Source organism: Caretta caretta, chromosome 7, assembly GCF_965140235.1.
Source record: "Caretta caretta isolate rCarCar2 chromosome 7, rCarCar1.hap1, whole genome shotgun sequence".
Classification (NCBI taxonomy): Eukaryota; Metazoa; Chordata; order Testudines; family Cheloniidae; genus Caretta; species Caretta caretta.
The window spans coordinates 97,295,889-97,316,292 of record NC_134212.1 but is presented as its reverse complement, the minus strand read 5'-3'; the positions used below and the strand labels follow the sequence as shown (position 1 = coordinate 97,316,292).

Genomic DNA, 20,404 nt, shown 5'->3' with positions numbered 1-20,404 from the left:
CCCTGCCAGAGTAGCTGTGTCAGCACAGAAGAGAACATATGCTGCACTGAATATATACCTGCATGATTTACTCACTCACTGGAGCAGTGGGGAGACCAGGATGGAAATTGTGATTGAGTCATAGATCTCCCTCCTGGGCCACACATGGAGCAATGAAACATCATACTGTCCCTTACTCTGGGCTTGACTCCAAGCCATAAGTGTCTCTACATTAGAAGAAAACTCAGTGGAGCAGCAATTTAATCCAAATTCTCAAAATGAAACGTTTTCTGATTTTCATCTCAAACTCCGCAACAGAATATACCTCACTCTTGGGTGAGACCGCTTCTTTAAATTCAGTCTTTATTTTTTGCAAGTACAGTGAAAGCATAGTATAGCTTGTCCTACTGTACTGCTGTATTAGCTCATGATAAATGGTGTTTGTGTGGTGGGGAGGGGAAGAAATCAAACACTGATTTATTGCTTTCTTTAATATGAAAACTGAAAAAAATATGGGAAAACAGAATGTGTTTATCTATAGTATAATTTCCACAGCCTTGTACTTCTCGCCTCTAGCTGGCTGGAGTTCAATATTCTAATTGCTCTTCAGTTATTCCATTTTTCTTTTACTTCACAAACAAGGAAATTAGGCCTTTACCTAGAAAGGCACTTAACACATGCATAACTTTAAGCCTTTTAGTCTTTATCTCATTGAAGTCAACGAAATTAATCCTGAGTTTAAAATTATGCATCTGCTTTGCTGGATCAGCACTTTAATGAGGTTGAAAAGATGACAGCTGTTTAGTTGGCCCAGTAGCATGAGGAAGAATTGGTAATTGAACTGAAGGAAATTTTAAATTGAGCTAAATTCAGGGGGAAGGGCAACAAACATTTAGATCAGAGATATTTTAGAATGGATTTTTGTTTGTTTTTAAGAACTTGCTTAGGCAGAACCAAGAAATTGGTTAAGTTACTTGACTATAGGTCTCCTTACTCCCACACACTTTATATCTAGAGTAGCTATGTTTTCATCTTACCATTATTGTTTTGGCTCCTGCAAATATTGTTTGCCACGTTAGGGCAATGAGGTAGGAAAAAAGAACAACTTTCCAGAAGGAAGGGACCAGTTTTTGAGTGAAAACAGTTTCGTAAAACATACCAGCAGTAGCATGAGTGGAACCCAAGAGTTTTAAAAGAATAGGAAGAAGGCCCCTGAGTCCCTGATGTAGCTTTTTAGCAAATCTTGGAACACTGTGGAAATTCTAAAGAACTGGAAAATTGTGCAAATATTTTAAAAGGCTGTACAGAATGGCCTGGTTAACTATGGGCTGGCAAGCCAGGAATCGATCTCGGGCACAGTTTTGGAAAAGCTGATAAAGGATGCAATCAGTAAATAATTAGAAGACAGTATTATAATTAAAGTTAAATGTGGTTTTATGGAAAATAGGTCTTGTCAACCATTACTGTATCAACCAAATTTGTGATCTCATCAAAAATATCCAGTTTATTTGGCTTCTGTGAGATATTTGACTTAATACTGTATTCCATTCTAATTAAAACATTAGCTCTACACAAAATCAATGTAGCACATTTTAAATGAATTAAAAACTAGCTAACAGATATCAAAAATTGTAATGAGGAAAATTATAATCCAGTAGGGATACCTCTAGTGTCAGAGGCTCATTAATATTCTTTGCCAGGATGGCCTGGAATTCCTTGCAGTGTCTTTGGCTCATATTGCTAAGATCAATTACATTCAAAGAAGGGGGAAAATTTTGCAACAGATTTAAAAAAAATAATTTTGTAGCCTTTTTGGCTAATGCTCAGACCTATTCATTGAAGGTATTTAGGGGACATCAGAGATAAAAAGCTTTTAGTTTCCCTCCCTAAGGAAGGTCCTCAAAGTAGGTAGAATGTCCTCATTTTCTCAATACCGAGCACCCTTAAATCAAGGTTCAGTTATACAAGCAGACTTCTCAGTTTGTGCTTATTGCTCACACCTCTGTGGTGGAGAGGGTGAATAACTGGACAAAAGACCATCGGAAGTGACTATAAGACTCTTTTGCTTTCATCACACTGGCTTTCACTTTTTCCCAAAAAGAGAATTTTACTCCTCAACTTTCTGATGCACTTCATTATAAATGCCAGAAAAATGCATTCATGAATACTTGTGCACATCTATGCCCAAGGCCTGGCATCGCTACCCATTTGGGGATGCGGGCAGAAGGGACAACTCATTTTCATTCTCTGGGAGATGAGGTTAGATATTTGAGACCTATAGCCATTAGGACTGTCTGGGCTGGAATCAACATATTTGAATGGAAGACCCTACAGAGACAGTTGAAAACCTAATGACCACAGATTAGCACCTTGCTGCAGAGGCAGCTGAACATATGAATACAGCATGGCTGGAGCTGGAGAACAAAAACAAGGTAACAGGCAGCTGTATTAAAAGCTGAGCTCTCAAAGACACAGACACATACCTGGAGCCAAAGACAAAGGGACAGAGCAGAGAGGACGAGCCAAGATGGTTTCACCAGCAGCATGCCTTCAGGGAGCCCTTGCATTGGCCAGTTTGATCTCTGTCTTGACCTTACCTCTCTTTGCTAACTTAAGGACTTTCAGAGTTTATATAGCAGGGGACTAATAAATGGTTACCTTGTTTTGAAAAGGCTGGCTAGTATTGCTGCAAGTATTTACGGACAGCATAGTGCCCTGAAGGAGTAGAGGACAAGTCTCCCACAGGAGTCTGGCTTGGCTGGATTCGCTGCAGGGAACCACAGAGAAAGATAGGGACCACTTGTGCCTAAAGGCCCAGTTTCAGAGCCTTAGAGGCTGAAGACCTGTGTGTGTCCTTGGGGTCTGGCACACTAAAGAGGTCACTCCCAAGGGCCTGGTTACAGCCTGGTCATAGACCAAAACCTATAGATCCGTGATACCTGGCAAGTCCGAAAGCAAATAAGTGAACAATTTGTCAGTTTCTGTTGCCATACTGGCTCTTTTTTGGCAGGGATAATCTACATACTTGGCACTTTGTTCCTATCAGCTTTCATTGGTTTGCAAAGATTAGTAGTGCTGTTCCTTTACTGGCCCCCTGATATACTGGCTCATCCAGACAAGGTATAGTTTGTTTGGGATCAGAAAGCCTAGCTGTGAAGGAAATTCAATGAAGTTATTTGTACACGCATGAAACTAGTGACATTTCAGAGGCTGATGACATTGGCAGAGAGTGCAAAGGGAATGAGTGTGCTCAGGAATAGCCAAGCATTCTTCAGTTTTAGAGGTGGTTGGCTAAGGTTTCTGGGTTTGATACTCAGGCCCTGTCCAGGAGATTCCTAGAGTCATGACTGACAGTTGCCAAGACTAGACTGGATAAACTCAGAGTGCATCACCCCAAACCCAAATGAGTTTGGAAGCTAGGCTGCCCATGAGAAAAGGGTTTGCCTTTTTGCAACAGCTGCCATCTGTGGTAGCTATGTCTTACAAGGGCAAGGCACAGTTCAAGCTATGGAAGCGGGCTGATACCTAAATGAATTTTCTGCCACCTTCCAAAAAGCATAAAGATTTCAAGAAGATTATCTGTCAGGGTTTGGACACAGCCAGGCATCTGATGCACAATATCTTATGATGTTGGTGACACAATAATGAGGGTGATTAGGTACAGTGTCACAGAGACAGCTTATAAAAATATTATTACAGAAAATTCCCACATTTGTCACACCTGGGAAATGGAAGAACTGAAAAAGCCACAAAGAGATCAAGGGAGAAACGAGGCAGAAATACATCATGAGCTCGAATGGTCTGTAAAATGGTTATTTCAGGTACTACTGCAACAACAACAGTCAATGAAAAATGGGGGCAGCACTGGTACAGTTATTTGGTGCACATATGGAACAGCTTCAACCAATTCAGTGTGCAAAATCCTAAAGAGCTTTTGGAGTTTACACCTGGTCTTATTCAGGGAATCCATACGTGATAGTTCACTATGATGGATATCTTTGGATAAAAAATTCACTGCATTCATTTAAGACTTTCCTTATCACTGGCCTAGGGGAAAAACAACACATTTCTATGTTCAGTTCTACAAAACTTCAGATGAAATACTAATCTATGGACAGAATTACAAATGTCAAACAACTACAATTTCTCCATTCTTGTTTTTCCTCATAGGCAATACACCGGACCCTCGCTAGAACGTGGGATTTGGGATCCATGACAAGTACCGTGTTATAGCGGGGACCGCGTTAAAATGAAATTACTGTATACAGTAACTGTCACATCCATAAAGTATAGAAAACCTTAGAAAATAAACTCCTACTTGAAGGAAACAATGAACGACAAAAAAAAGTGTTGATTTATTAGAGATTTAAAGTTGACATTACAATAAACTAGTTTAGTTTTTCTTTAAAAAGTTGGTGAGTTGCTTTTGCTTCTTGCTGCTGTGCTGCTTCCACTTAGTAATCTGCAAAAGACTACTTAGCTGCATAATTTTTATAGGCTCAATGTCTTACATCTCAAACCATTTCAAAGCAGTCTCTAAGCCGGCTATGGTTGCAGTTGACATTGGAACGACGTCCACTTCATCTTCCTCTTCTTCTTCCACGGCGAAGGCCAATTCTTCAGCTTCTGGAATGTTGTTTGGTCGTACTGCCTGAAGAATTTGGTCATCCGTTAGACTTTCAGCAACGGGACAAAATTCTTCTGCTTCATCATCACCTCTTACCCAGGACTCGATATTTTGTGGCAGTACAGTTACCCTGAGCCAAGACAGTTGCTCGCACAGCTCCTGCATCCACTCCAAGTCTGTTCTTCCAACTTCCTCCTCCGTAAATCCCTCAAAGTCGAATTCCTTGTCAGACTGTGATCTGCTTTCTTCATTTTCTTCCAGGAGCGGGTGACCAAACTACTCTCTCAGTTCCACCACCCAACAGTGGTTTATTGTTTCAGCATGTAATAAATTCCAGGAATCGCCACCAATGTAAAAGAAGTCTTTTATAGTCAACTTCTTCAGAAAATCGGTGACAGACAACTCGCTTTCTATCATTTGTTGTACCAAGTTCCGTCAACAGTGCTGCTTAAAAATGGTGATAACACCTTGATCAAACGGCTGAATTTTGGAAGTCGTGTTTTTAGATAAGTATTCAACCCATATTTTACTGTCACAGGTTTTGAGTCTTTTGGCTGGAGGATGCACTGGACCGTTGTCTAGCAAAAGAACGGCCTTTTCTTCTAAGCGTTTTGCCCGCAAATGCTTTCGCACAGAAGGGACAAATTCGGTGAAGAACCATTGTTCAAAAATCTCTCTTGTCATCTGGGAATTTTTGGAGTTCTTGTACAGGCAATTCACATTTACGTGATGAAAGCACAGAGGCATGCGAGACTTTCCAATGCACAATGGTTTTAATTTATGCTTGCCTGTTGCATTCACACAAAATAATAAAGTAAGGCAATCTTTTACCTGTTTATATCCTTCTTTCTTATGTTCATCTGTTCTGACCACCAGGGTTTTAAACGGACAACATTTTATAATTGTCATAAATATAAAGGGAAGGGTAAACCCCTTTGAAATCCCTCCTGGCCAGAGGAAAAATCCTCTCACCTGTAAAGGGTTAAGAAGCTAAAGGTAACCTCGCTGGCACCTGACCAAAATGACCAATGAGGAGACAAGATACTTTCAAAAGCTGGGAGGAGGGAGAGAAACAAAGGGTCTGTGTCTGTCGGTATGCTGCTTTTGCCGGGGATAGAACAGGAATGGAGTCTTAGAACTTTTAGTAAGTAATCTAGCTAGGTATGTGTTAGATTATGATTTCTTTAAATGGCTGAGAAAAGAACTGTGCTGAATAGAATGACTATTTCTGTCTGTGTGTCTTTTTTGTAACTTAAGGTTTTGCCTAGGGGGATTCTCTATGTTTTGAATCTAATTACCCTGTAAGGTATCTACCATCCTGATTTTACAAGGGTGATTCCTTTACTTCTATCTACTTCTATTTCTATTAAAAGTCTTCTTGTAAGAAAACTGAATGCTTTTTCATTGTTCTCAGATCCAAGGGTTTGGGTCTGTAGTCACCTATGCAAATTGGTGAGGATTTTTACCAAACCTTTCCCAGGAAGTGGGGTGCAAGGGTTGGGAGGATTTTGGGGGGAAAGACGTGTCCAAACTATGTTTCCCAGTAAACCCAGTTAGAGTTTGGTGGTGGCAGTGGATATTCCAAGGACAAAGGATAAAATTAATTTGTACCTTGGGGAAGTTTTAACCTAAGCTGGTAAAAGTAAGCTTAGGAGGTTTTCATGCAGGTCCCCACATCTGTATCCTAGAGTTCAGAGTGGGGAAGGAACCTTGACAATAATAAATTCCTGTTTCATCTGCATTGTAATCCTGTTCCTCCAAGTAACCCTCTGCCTGTAAAATTTCCCTCAGCTTCGCAGAGTATGATTGCGCATCGTTGTCGTCAGCAGAGCATTTTTCCCCCAAAACTGCAATCTGAGAGATTCCGTGTCTTTTTGAAATTGTCATAGCCAACCCAAACTTGCCTTAAAATAGCTGAATTTGCCTTTAAGTTCCTGGTTGATTTTTTCCACTTGCATGGCTATAAGCGGACCAGAGATCAGAATGCCTTTCTGCTGTTCTTGCACAAACCACGTGAACACTGCAGAATCAAGATCAGCATCATTCACTAAATGGGCTCATTTTCTTTGAAGGCCACACTCTTCATCCAGGTTATGAATGTAAGTTCTGAGCTTGTCAGCATTCTTTAGCCATCCACAAAAGGTGGACTCATTAATGCCAGTATCGAGGCTAATCTTTGCCTGGGTTTCGCCATTTCTAAGTCGTTTGACAGCATCCAATTTCTCCTGCACCGAGTAAGCCTTCCTTTTGCCTGACATTTTTGACATCTTTCTAAAGATAAATACAGTACTGTACCTGTAAATTTTTATTATATTACATTTGTATGGCGTTCTAGGCCTACAGCAATCATCTTAGGGCTTGTCTACGCTACTGTGCAGGGTCAATCTAAGATACACAACTTCAGCTACATGAATAGCTGACGCTCTCCCGTCAACTGCACTTGCACTCCTCGTTCTGGTGGTGTACTAGAGTTGACAGGAGTGTGCTCAGTGGTTGATTTATTGCGTCTATACTCAAAAAAAAAAAATGGTACTGTACTGAAATTTGGGATCTGTGGCCGCGACCGCGTTATATCAGAATTCGCGTTATATAGATGCGCATTCTAGTGAGGGGTCTGGCATAAATCAGTTGGAAGAAGTTTCCTGTGCTATCTGTCTTAAGTATTTCAATGGCACCATGGCATCTAAGCACTGACTATCTTTCAAATCCTTTGAAAAATGTTACAATGTGGATACCATTAACCTAGCTTCAATTCTGCTTTACACGGTAAGTTCTAGAAAAATGCACTGATGATGGTTTTCTACCTAAAACATTTTTTTCTCTTTGCTCCTACTGCTTTTCTTATTTATTTTTGTGAAGATTTCTGATATCACTTGCTTTTCATATAATTAGAAATGCAGTAAACCTACTCACATTCTGAGCGGAGTTATTTTCAACATTCCTTTTTCTTGGTGACCATTGACCTGCAAGTGTCTTAGCCTCTGTATGCTCTTCAACCCAGAGAGACCCTGAGAAAGTACTTTTCAACTCCATTGAACTAAAATGCAAAAAGGATCAATGCCTTTTCACTGAGAACACCAGATAACTTCTCTGTTAAAATCCAGGACTGTTAGCTCAAGCAACCAAGCCAATCTCAATTGTGGAAGTACCAGACTAGGAGAGAAGTGGTCTTTTTAGCAGGACCTCATATTGTTAAAGGAATTAGGTCCCAGACTTATTTTGTTGGAACCCACTGTTGTGACCGACTGAAAACTGCTTTAAAATAATATTTCAATATTATCCAACCACATAATTTTCCCTTTAATTCAGGAAATCTATCGGAGCAAATTTTTCAAAACTGGCTTCCACCTGTCCCCAAAGTACACTTTCATGTGTCCTTTTTGAGCACTAATACTTAGGCGCCTGAGGGATAGAATTCACACACAAAACACACATTCAAATTCCATTTACATCCCAGTGTTAGTGCCAGAAAAGAGTGCATGCAGATGTCCTCACACACAACTTCAGATTAAGGCCTCTGACAATTCAGCCAGTGAAATAACATTTGGAAAGCACCCACTGAGCATTGTTTAAACTAGATTCTGTATGGTAATGCTACAACTACCATGCATCTTTCTGCTGTTCTCATTGCATTTAAATGCATCTTTATGTAATTTTTCTAAAAAAAATCTTTCTTGGCGGTCATTTGAAAATTTAGTGGCACTAGCAAAAAACAAACCAACAAAAAAAGCCCAAACCAAAATAACAAAAAACACAACAAGAAAAGGAGTACTTGTGGCACCTTAGAGACTAACCAATTTATTTGAGCATGAGCTTTCGTGAGCTACAGCTCACTTCATCGGATGCATACCGTGGAAACTGCAGCAGACTTTATATATACACAGAGAATATGAAACAATACCTCCTCCCACCCCACTGTCCTGCTGGTAATAGCTTATCTAAAGTGATCATCAGGTGGGCCATTTCCAGCACAAATCCAGGTTTTCTCACCCTCCACCCCCCCACACAAATTCACTCTCCTGCTGGTGCTAGCCCATCCAAAGTGACAACTCTTTACATAATCAAGTCGGGCTATTTCCTGCACAAATCCAGGTTTTCTCACATCCCCCCACCCCCATACACACACAAACTCACTCCTCGATCATAAGCTGGTCCGTTTATAAGCCGACCCCCACAAGATGGACAAGTAAAAATCGAAAATTTTTATGACCCATTCATTAGTTGACCCTATAATTCAGGGGTCAGCAAACTTTGACTTCTTGCCCATCAGGATAAGCAGCTGGTGGGCCAAGATAGTTTGTTTACCTTGAGCATCCGCAGGCATGGAGGTAAACCCAAGTAAACAAAATGTCCTGGCCAACCAGTGGCTTACCCTGACGGGCTGGGACAGCAACTGGTGGGGAAATTTTGGGGATGGGGGAGAAGCTGGGGGTCAGAAGAGTAACCCCTGTGAGGACCCCTCACATGACCCCACCACTAACCCAGGATCTCCCCACATGACCCCTCCCTGTGTAACCCCTCCCTACCCCATCCCTAGCCTGGGACCCCACACTCTCCCCATCCCATCCCTTCCCACCTTACCTGGGGAGGGCCAGGGGAAGATGCCAGCCCCAGAGCTACAGCTACTTCAGAGTCTGGGGGGAGAGCAGCGTGGCCAGAAGAGGAGAGACTCTGGCCCCACCTCTTCCCTTCTGGCTCTGCTGGCTGAACTGCCCCCTCTGTTGGGGGGTGTGGGCGGGGTTGTGTCCCACCTCTCCCCCTCTCGATACCTGTTCATAAGCCGACCCCCTGATGCTTCCCCTATTTACTGAAAAAATTCGGCTTATGAACGAGTATATATAGTATAACAAAATCCCATATTTTTACCTATTTTTTTAAGTGACATTCTACTTTGTTTCATGTTGAATTTTCCTCTACAAGCAATATGGACTTTTTAGATACCCTTAGTATTTGCATCTCTGAAACAGAGATGATTATAGACTATATGTAACTACATCAGAATTTTTTTATTATGAGCATCAATAGTTAAATATTCTGCCCACAGATAATTGTTTAACCTAGTGCTCATTACTCTAATTACTGAACAGATAAGATATACAGGAAAAATCTAAAAGTTATATAAATATGAAAAAAAATCAGCTGGTTTCAATCTGATCTACGGCACTAGGGAACTTTTCAGGATGCCAAAATAATTAATCATTTCTCACAGTGTCATATGACTTAAAATCTAGGTCCACAGATAATTTCAGAGAATAAATTTAAGTATTAACTACTGAAATGGCTGAACACCACAATGAGTTCCTCTGCTACTGTCAGGGAAGATCAAAACTGATGGTTTAAATCTAACAACATGGTATCTGAAGTTCTTTCACTTCCTTTGTCTATTGACTCCGGCTTTGGAAAAGAGGGTTGCTATAGAAATTGCAGAAGCTATGACAGCACTGCTAATGCTCATGCCAAAGGCGATGTTAAAAAAGACTGTGGATCAAAATTTAGCTTTAGAGAATAATTAGAATGAGACCTACTACTTTTATACTTTGGGACACGAGGCCTGTGGCTTTGGTTCAAATTAGTAAGAAAGAACCTTTAAGACACCATGGAAGAAAAATGCTACTAATACTCACAAATAAAAAATAAGCTTAAACAGAATCAGGTTACTTTGATGAGAATTTCCTTCTAATATATAATCCAGTAATATATGCATGAATTACAAATTGCAAAATGAGTTCACCATATTTTACAGTCATAAAATGTGCTGTCTGATAATGAAGAATAATGTTTATACCCAAGGATGTCTCAGAAATATTATATCTCAGATAGCTCTTGTAACAAATGATACATAGCTGGTCATGTGGATAAAAAAGCCCACATACCTCAACTGATTGAACACTAGTATTCATTTGTGTGCCCTTTACTCTAAAATTTAGTATTTAGTATACATTTTCCAAGTGTCACTTGCTAAACACACTTATTTCATGAAATTTCATTTTGACGTACAGCTACATTAAACAGGAGAAAAAGTTAATAAGAAAATTTAACCTTTCACAAATTCACTTGACCTTTTCACTCATTCATCTGAGAGAAAGGGAGCTCCTCTGGCTACTGGCCAGACAGTACTTCAGGGCCTTCTTAGCTATGCAGCCAGAGACTGCCCCTATTCTTCCTCCTTGGTGACAGTTTGAATGTCAATTTTTAAGGGGTAAGGTCATACATTTTGCCAAACCCAACTACCATATAACGCAATCAGGCAAAAAAGAAGGAAATCAGAAATACTGAATATGCTCCTCTCTGACTCTCCTGGCAGGGACAGGAACCTCCCACCCTCTCCAAGGATCAGGGGACAGGAGATATGTCTGTTGCCCCAGTCTAGGCTAGGGATTTTTATCTAAAGAAAAATGGTTCTTAAGCCATGATGTAGCTAGTTTGTCTCCTAACCTAAAAGGACACACACAACAGTTAATTCAGCACCACAGCTGATTTAATCCAACAGGTTATGATGCCTCAGACTGGAACTGACTAGATATAGAGAGTAAAAGTTTCCTTCCAAGAGTAATTCCACAACTCCTTTACAGACAGGGATTTTTTAAATATATATTTTGACCATATGAAGCAAGACAACCTGTTGCAGAGACAGTGATTATAGCTTTCTAACTCTTGTGACGTGTCAAATCCACGGATGTCACTTCCATTTTAACCACAATACAAATATCAAACTGGAGTACCTTTAGTACTATATATACAGTTTTATTAGATTTTATTAAAGAACAGTTAAACAGTCTGATCCTGCAGTTTTCTCTATACACCTACTGGTCTATGTACAAATTATGAAATTCTGCTCTATGATTTACAAGTTGTACCATACTCACAATATATTTAGAATAATATTTAATATGCCAGTTTGTGATCAAAGATAACCACAAATGGGAGCTACATGCTCAAAAGGACTACAGGACCCTGGTCCTAAAATAACAGTTGAAACTTACATCATGAGTTCTGCTCGCCATTGCTTGTCTTGCTCTTCAGCTTGATTTAATGCTGTTACAATCTGAGATAGGCTGGGAATAAGAAGGTAGCGGAACCCAGGCTTAAGATATGGCCTTACAACCTGCCAGTAAAGGACTGAAGCATTATATATCAAAAAATAATATCTGAAAAACAAGAAATAGGATTTTATAATCTGAGATAAACATATACATATTTAAAAGGCTCTTTATGTAGTTTCTAAACAACAAAAGTAGGGACTGCGTCTTTCTATTGTTTGTACTGCACCTACCATCCCGACTGAGGATGGTGGGCACCTCAGGAATATATCAGTGAGAGCTAACCCTGCACTCTCCTTCCCACCAGCAGAGTTATAAAATGGAGGGACATAATCAGCCATATATATCACATTAAAGCACATTTATATTCATCTTGTCTCCTTAATACTGTTCTACTATTATTTTTCATAATGAAGCACTAATGTTGTTACAGGAAAGGAGTAGGACTGAGACAGATATGCTCCACAAAAAGATCTGTGTTACCCAGAGCCCCACAAAATGAAAGTATGAGAAGCAATTATCTTAAAAAACTAGGTCAGTAACACTGTAGAGATTTGGAACTGTAACCCCTATCAGATAGTTTTACCTTGGATCGTGTATTGCAAAGTCTAATGCTTTCATAAGGTACATCACAAAGTTCTCAAACTTTTCCTAAAAAAAACAAAGAATTGTTAAAGCTCGTTTGACACATATCTTTATTAATCACTGCCATATTACTAATAATTTTCAGCCTATTATCAAATTATTTTTATTGCTACAGGTGGGGCTGCCAGTACCATATAATATTAAGGTTGTCTAATTCTTTCCATTAATAAAGACCCTACTAGAGCTGCTTATAACATTGCCAAACTTTAACCATTTAGGCTGAAATTTTTGCTGACATATGTTTAGAAAATTTCAGCTTAAAACATTCCTTACACAAAGACCACTCTTCCACACCCCTCCCCCATCCCAGGGGGTCAGTGATTTCCAAGAACAAGGACAGCCTGTACCCCATGTTCACCACTTTTATAAGATTATGATAAATTTTGTACAAAGTATGCCTTGTGAGTTATCATTGTAAACTCATACTCTGCTGAATATTATCATTCTGTTGAGATATGTGTAGTAACACTATGTGTAAAGTTATAAGTTTCTACGGCATGATTGTCTGAAATATGTTGTAATTCCAGGTAACGCCCACAAACCAGTTTCTCAGGGTATGGCTACACTATTAGGCTTTTAGTGACACTGCTGTGCGGCTACAGCCATGCCGCTAAAAGGCACGCAGTGTAGCTGCTGTTTGTCAGCAAGAGAGAGCTCTCTTGCTGACAAAAGACTTCCACCTCCCATGAGTGGCAGTGGCTTTGTCAGCAGGAGAGCACTTCTGCAGACAAACAGTTGTTCACACCAGCACTTTTTGGCGGTAAACCTTTTGTCGTTCGGGGGGGGTGTTAACACCTTTGAACGACAAAAGTTTTGCCCACAAAGTGCCAGGGAAGACAAAAGCCTTAGAAACAAAGACCCACTGGCACACCAGCAAGGTGTTAAGGGGCCATTACCTATTTAACTCTCTATTCATCAGCGGGGGGAGGGTGGTGGGGGGAATAAACAAGAAATTTACACTGCAACACAGGTATGTTTCTAACCTCAAGTCCACAAGGGACTGCCTGTCACCATGACTCAGCAAGAATGTTTCTAGCACAAGAAATTGACTTATAATCTCTCTGCTCATGTCATCAATGAACACATGAAGAACTGAACAAATGGGGGAATGGTCCCTAGCTGGAAAAGAAATCCAGCCTGTGAACTGTTGCAGTTTATGGTGAGAGAAACATTTTGCTTTTGAGTTCATTTAGGTATTAGCATGTGGTTTTAGTTCTTTTGTAACCAATCCTGACTTACATGTATCTATACTTGTAAAAAAAAAATCTATCTTTTTGTAGTAAATAAATTTATCTTACTGTGTTATCTTAACCAGTGTGTGTTTGAATTAAAGTGTGTAGGGAACCTCTATTTGAGAATACAAGATTGGTGCATTATTACTTCCCAGCGTTGGAATGATGGACTATCTATGAGCTTGTACTGTCAAGGAGCATACTGAGCAGTGCAAAATGCTCATTTCTAGGGAACAAGGCTGGGACTAAGAATTTGCGGGTAGTTCATGCATGGCTGGGAGAGCACTCGTGTATTTAGCTGAGAGTGAATTTACATGCTGAAGGCTGCGTGACCAGACAAGGAGTGGCTGTTCTGGAAGTAAAGCAATATAAAAGGCACCCCAAGCTAGAGAGTTCTGGAGACATCGCTGTTGAACAGTTCAGATTGTACCCTGGGGAATCTGACACAGGGAAAATACTTTTTTTTTTTGCTCACTTTAAAATTCTGTTGACCTTTTATTTGAAAGGCCCCGGTAAGTCTATAATTTGGAGCAAGCAGTTGAAATTTGGGATGGGGAAGGGGTGCGGAAGAGTAGCCTTTGTGTAAGGAACGTGGCTTTTTTCATCCCTGTAAAAACCCACTCAAATTTGGCCAAGTTATAAACCTTTGAAAAGTCACTGTTCGAACACGCTAAGTAGCAACCTGTTATATTTCAAAGATTCATGCTTGTCATGCTCCAACCCAGGACTGTGCAAAACTTTCCCTGTAATGGGAAAGAGCTTTAGACTGAAAACCTGAACTGAGAGCAGGGACCCTATCTCTCCGTGCTCTCAATGACCCTGTGCCTGGATGAGGCAATTTGGAGGAGAAAGCTGCCTGATTCAAACTCAGAGGGGACAAGACTGTACCAAGGGGTGTGAAGATTGTGGGGAGTAGATTGGGACAAGACACCTGGAAGGCTGGGACTGGATGCTTGGGGGAGAGAGGGAAACTAGGACTGGGAGTTGGGACAGAGGGAGAGACTAAGACTGGCTAGGCAAGGAGACTAGGACTGGGAGCTGGTGAGAGAAATAAGTGGGGGAACTGCAAGCCAATAAATTGGGGAAAGATTGAGATTGTACGAGGAAATCGGTGAGTGAACAGGGACTCTGAGCAAGGATGTTGGGGACAGAGCACCAGTTGGGTGGGGAAAGTAAGTTTGGGGACAGAAGACAGATCTAATGAGGAGCCAGGGTGTGGGGGAACAACTAGGAATGGCTGGGCAAAGAGACTGGGACAAGGAGAGCTCTGAGTTACTACAGAGAATTTTTTCCCAAGTGTCTGGCTGGTGGGTCTTGCCCACATGCTCAGGGTCTAACTGATCGTCATATTTGGGGTTGTGAAGGAATTTTCCCTGGGTCAGATTGGCAGAGACACTGAGGGCTTTTTCGCCTTCCTCTGCAGCATGGGGCACTAGTCATTTGCAGGTCTAAACTAGCATAAATGGTGGATTCTCTGTAACTTTAAGTCTTTAAATCATGATTTGAGGATTTTAGTAACTCAGTCAGAGGTTATGAGTCTATTATAGGAATGGCTGGGTGAGGTTCTATGGTCTACAATGTGCAGGAGGTCAAACTAGATGATCAGGATCATCTCTTCTGGCCTTAAAGTCTGTGAGATGAGGGCGGTAGGAGGGGGGGACCTGGACTACATGGTCAAGAAGACTGGGAACAAGGAGTTGTGGGGGGTGTGGGGGAAGACTAGAACGGGGAGTCCAGACAGAAGGTACTCCCTCCAGAGCCTGGCCTGGAACCCAAGATTCCTGAGTTTTACCATTCTTCCACTGTCAGCAGATATCAGTGAAACTGACTGGCAAAATGCCCCATTCAGCTCTAGGAATGATCTACTTACAGGATGATAACCTATGACAGTTATTTACTCCATTAGCTCAAGTGACTAAGTTTTGGGTGATGGATCTAAAGGTTCTAACCTTATGATTTATGTAGGTATAAATGTAATGCAACATGGTGGAATTTCTGTTTTTTCACTTAGGTTTTTCAGAAACCTGGGAAATTACACACAAATATGTTAAAAGAACATTTTTAAGGTTCCAGAGTCAAATACTCAAAGGCTAGGAAATGCCAGAATTTAAGGTCACCTGTGCAACTTAATTTGCTCCCCTTCTGTGAATGCTTTATGATACTGTCTTTAATTACGTTATCACATACTTTTTTCCAAAGGACTCCTGTCTGATTCAGTGCACAGTGAATAGACTGCCTATGAAAACAGTGCTGTGTAGTGAAGGAGACTGTTTGTAGGACCCCTGTTTCATCTGCTGCAGAAGCTGGAAGATGCATACTGACAGACAGTGAATTGCAGGAAGAGTAAAGATGCTGCCCTGAAGAATTTCTGAAAATCTAAATCAACCAGAAATCTGTATACTCACTGAAAGGAATTTTTAAAAAAGTAGTAATATAAAAATTCAGTGTCCTCCATTTTAGGAAGTTGTCACACATAAGTTACTACTATAGAAGGTCAGAAATTTTCTGATGAAACAGTTTAATCTGAAAATACTAATTCACTGAAGCAAAATGTTTCATCAAATCTCTCAGAGATTTGACAAAATTTCTGTTGAAACACAGGAAAACTTGCTAGTTTTCCAGCATCCACATCTCCAGCAGGGAGCATGCAAGCCCCCAGAGCCAGGGCTTTTGGGGCTGGCAGGGTCCCTGCTCTGCAGCAGCAACCTTGGGAACCCTGCCTGGAGTCAGCATTCTCAAGGCTACTAGGCTACCAGCTCCATGGCAGGGACCCTGCCATTGTCCAGAACCCCAGCTGGAGCGAGGACTCTGGTGCCTGTTAGGCTTCCCACTTTGGGGGCAAGGAGTTTGCCAGACCCCAGAGTCTCAGCTGGAGCTGGGGTCTCCATTCTATGGCAGCAGCCCTGGGAGCTCTGGCTGGAGCCAGTCCTATGACTTCCAGCTCCATGGCAGTGGCCCTGGAAGCCTTAAAAGCCCTGAGAGCTCCAGCTAGGGGACTAGCTGCTGTGAGAGTTCCAGCTAAGAGAAACTGACATTCTTGTCAGTTTCATGGCTGCTATTCAGTAAATTACAAGAATGTCAGTTTTGCATATTTGTTTGGGTAACACTACATCTTGGTGTTTCTAAAACAAAAATTTCAGGTTATCTCCAGTTTGTGGAGAAATGTTGGTAAATATGCTTTTGTTCTTATTTGGAACAAAAGTAAATATGATAGTACCAAAACTTCTGGTAAACCAAAATCTCTACGTTTCAGCCAGCTCTACCTACTACCCTTACAAATATATTAAAAAAAAAAAAAGAATTGAGAACAAACATTATTTAAAACTCACAATTTAATTTAACATTGAACTATCAACATTCTTAAAACTAGATGTTACCATAATGTTAAAATTCACAATATTTTCTCACCAAATTATCTGTGGAGAGTGGGCTGTACAACTGGCCTTGGCACAAGTAGGCTCTACCCATAAACTGGTTTACAGGATGGCTTCCTTTAAAGTACATCTGTAGACAGTCACTGCTAATTTCTGGATACCCCAACTAGAACAAAACATTATTTTAAAGTTTTTTGTTGGTTTTTTTTTTTTTTTGTTAAATGAACAACAATCCAATAAACAGTTGGTCAAGAATGGTCAGCTTTTAAAAGTGTGTGTTTGGTGAGACAGCAGCATGTACATTTATAGGTCCATTTACAATTGGAAAGTAAGGCCAGCACAAACAACTCAAGACATTATGATTTTAAAGTTAACCATTCTTCTCCCCCAAAATTATGGGAAATGGCAACTTTTTACACAACAGATCTGGTTCCTAGGTTTATTCAGAGTCACACAGAGGTTTACTATAGTATAAAAATAAATATTTATTATTTGTTATACTTTACACTGTATTGCACATCATTAAAAGAACTGTTAACTGAAAGGTCAAATTCTGAGTTGCATAAGCATAACCAAGAGCAGAATTTAGCCTACAGAATCTTTTTTTGCTGGCAATGATGCACAGCCCCCAAATAATGCACATTAGATTTCAGATCTCAGGTACAATTTATATGGATGGTAACTATGAAAAAGAAATAAAAATCTTTTACTTGTAAACTGAACACATTGGAACTTCAGATGCCACTTTTCAGTGCAAAATCATACTTTAAAAGTATTTCAAACTTATAAAAATCTGAGTCACATTTTATATGACACTCAGAGGTAGCAGCAACAATCTCTTGTGATTAGAATGTTTTCTCAGTTTCTGCATGACAACAACCATTCATCAGCAACTCCTCTTCCATCTTGTCCAAACAGCTCACACTAACATTCTCATAACAAAAGAAACAATGATCACAAAACTATTAATATACATTTGACTTGTCTACCTCTCTTACTCTGTGCTAATCAGAGACTTCAGAAAGTGCAGCTTGCTGATTGATGAAGTTTACAAAAATGCTGACTTTGGGAAGAGGCTGGGGCAAAGGATAGACTGGCATAAGCCAAAAAGCAAGTCTAAGCAATTGGTCTGTAAAGTAAGAAAATCGCAGCATAACAAATTTCAGAATCTGTATTTCCAGTGGTCCTGGCAATATCTTTAAATATTAATTTACCAAAGCACTATCATAGTATAATTCTAGACAGTTATTTTTATTTATTTCAGATAAATACCCTACCTAGAAAATGTAGTTACCTGGAGTGCTTGTTCTGCACACAAGACATATAAATCAGAGCTAAAGCTCTCTGATGAATCAAGTGCAGATTTCCCTTGATTGGCTGATTTGATCAACTCATAAGTATTCTTCAAAGCTTGAATGTCTGTTAATAAAAATAACGTATAAGGAAGATAATAAATAATATTCTTTGTTTTATGCCAGAATGCACAGACACTTGACTGTATTATTTCAAGTGATCAACCCAACAATAAGAGCTCTTATTTTTACTCATAGTAAAGAATCATATATTTGCAGGGAGAAGTTATCAAAAGACATTGTGTAAAGCTAAGCACATGCTGGATGGAAATTTTAATGAGTCTCTTGCAGTTTTAAATAAAAAAAATCAAGCAGACAAGAAAACAAAGGACATATAAGGCCTGTTCTGAAACTCCTTGAAATCAATGAGAATCTTTCTACTGACTTCATTGGACCTTGGATCCAGTTCTCAGAGCTACTATATGAAATAAAATTGTTTTGAAGTAAACTATTTGACTAAAAAGAGCGTTGTATTATGGTATTTATTTCATGTCCTCTAACAAAGACATACAAAGTAGTCATAGAAAAATATTTTGTCTACAGTTCTGTATATATAAAAATAAGAACTGATGAAGGTCCATGTACTGCAAGAACTTTTACAGTCCTCTTTTATTTAAAATAGCTGCCAAGTAACATTTCTATACATTATTCAAGCATTTACCTTGGTGGTTCTGTGCTGCAGACAACTGCTGTCTGATCACCAAATCCATGTTCTTAGTCAAAAAGGCTCCGATTGAACAAGTCTGCTATAAACGCAATAAAACACAATTGTTTCAAACAAACACTATTTACATAGATGCTTGAATTAATCAAATCAGATTCTTTTTAAAAACCCACGACATTTATTTTTGATCCATAATTATTACTGTGCGATTAAATCTCCATTCTGCACACCGCAGAGTCTATTTAGATCACAAATACAGCTAAAGCTGCCAGACAGAAAGGGGTGTATTTTAATTATCTTTCCGTAGATGGCCCTGGCCTCCCTTGGCTGATCACACTTCCCAGTTAGAGACTCTCGGAAACCAGCAGAACAAACGAACGACATACTTACAAACAGTCGAGTTCCCTCTCTGTAAAAACCGCTACAGTATTGTGCAGCGAAGGCACACGCACAAGGACGGGGCGGTGGGGGGGGGGGCACCCCATAGTGCGGGGGCCACTGTAGCGTCCGGGCACGGCCTTTAGAATAAAGGCCAGAACACAAGGAAACTTGTCCTGCCAAAGCGTCCACGCCGCCGCCCCCCAACACCGCCCTCGCCTGAGCCCCGACTCCGCTCGCTCCCCCTGCCCCGCTCCTCATCTCCCAACAGCCCCCCCGTCCCAGGCCGACACCCTCGCTCTGCCCGCTCTCCCTGCCCCCCCAACTGCCCGCACCAGACGCTATCAGCAAGCGGCGCCCTCCATCCCCTGCTCGGCAGCGCTCCCCACTCGCTGCCCAGCGGCTCCTAGCAACGCACCAACATACCTCGCTTCCCCCTACGGGGTCCTGCCCGGGACACACTTCCCGTCCCAGCCCGGCGCTTTCCCGGCCGGGGGGAGGGGTGCGTGTGTGTTCTAATTCCTGCCTCCCGAGTTCTGGGTGAGCCCCAAGGCGAGGACTGGCCCGTCACTGGGAATGGAATTGCTCAGGAGCTGGCACCAGCAACAGCGATGTGCTGGACTCGGCCGCCCAACTCCCAAGGCAGCGACTGCCAGTAGTGTGGGGGCTGAATCCACACAGGAGGGACCCAGATTCAGAGCACCGTCAGCCCCAAACACTCTGCTTCCTGCTCTCAGGGGAGTGCTTGGGATGGCCTGGAGGCTCACACAGTGCTTTCCAAGCCCACAGGATGTGTGTGTTTGGTGAGACAGCAGAATGTACATTCATAGGTCCACCCCGGCCCATCTCCGCATCCCCAGGTAGAGAACCAAGACAGACAAAAGGGGACAAGAAGAAAAGTATTAACTGTTGAGGATGTAGAAATAAACTAGCAGAATATATTGCTTTAAAATCACAGAAGAAGTTTCAGGGAAAGCAAACAATTTAGTAACAAGGGCCTCCACAAAAGGATGTGCTACAAAACATCACAGTCACTGATATTTTTATTATAGAAAACGGTTATAGCAGTAGATGGGATCAGGGGGTTATAAGAGAACAATAGGAGCAGAGCCT

The 20,404-nt window shown here is 40.9% G+C and overlaps 1 protein-coding gene across 13 annotated transcripts in view; it reads right to left on the bottom strand.

Annotated features, from left to right (window-relative positions):
• The window catches only part of CFAP46 (cilia and flagella associated protein 46), a 146,766-nt gene extending 126,964 nt beyond the window's left edge, over positions 1 to 19,802 (bottom strand). For 9 of the 13 annotated variants that reach the window (XR_007357663.2, XR_012669400.1, XR_012669401.1 and 6 more), the window contains exons 1-6: positions 19,627 to 19,715; positions 18,911 to 18,995; positions 18,192 to 18,316; positions 16,932 to 17,063; positions 12,233 to 12,297; positions 11,590 to 11,754 (exon numbers count right to left, since the gene is read on the bottom strand). Coding sequence is in view for 9 of the 13 variants with exons in the window: in XM_048857992.2 (XP_048713949.2) it covers positions 11,590 to 11,754; positions 12,233 to 12,297; positions 16,932 to 17,063; positions 18,192 to 18,316; positions 18,911 to 18,959 (536 nt within the window). In the remaining 4 variants the exon portion in view is untranslated. The other 4 variants (XM_048857999.2, XM_048857994.2, XM_048857993.2 and 1 more) reach the window with 4 other exon arrangements.
• Positions 19,803 to 20,404: the final 602 nt, after the last annotated feature.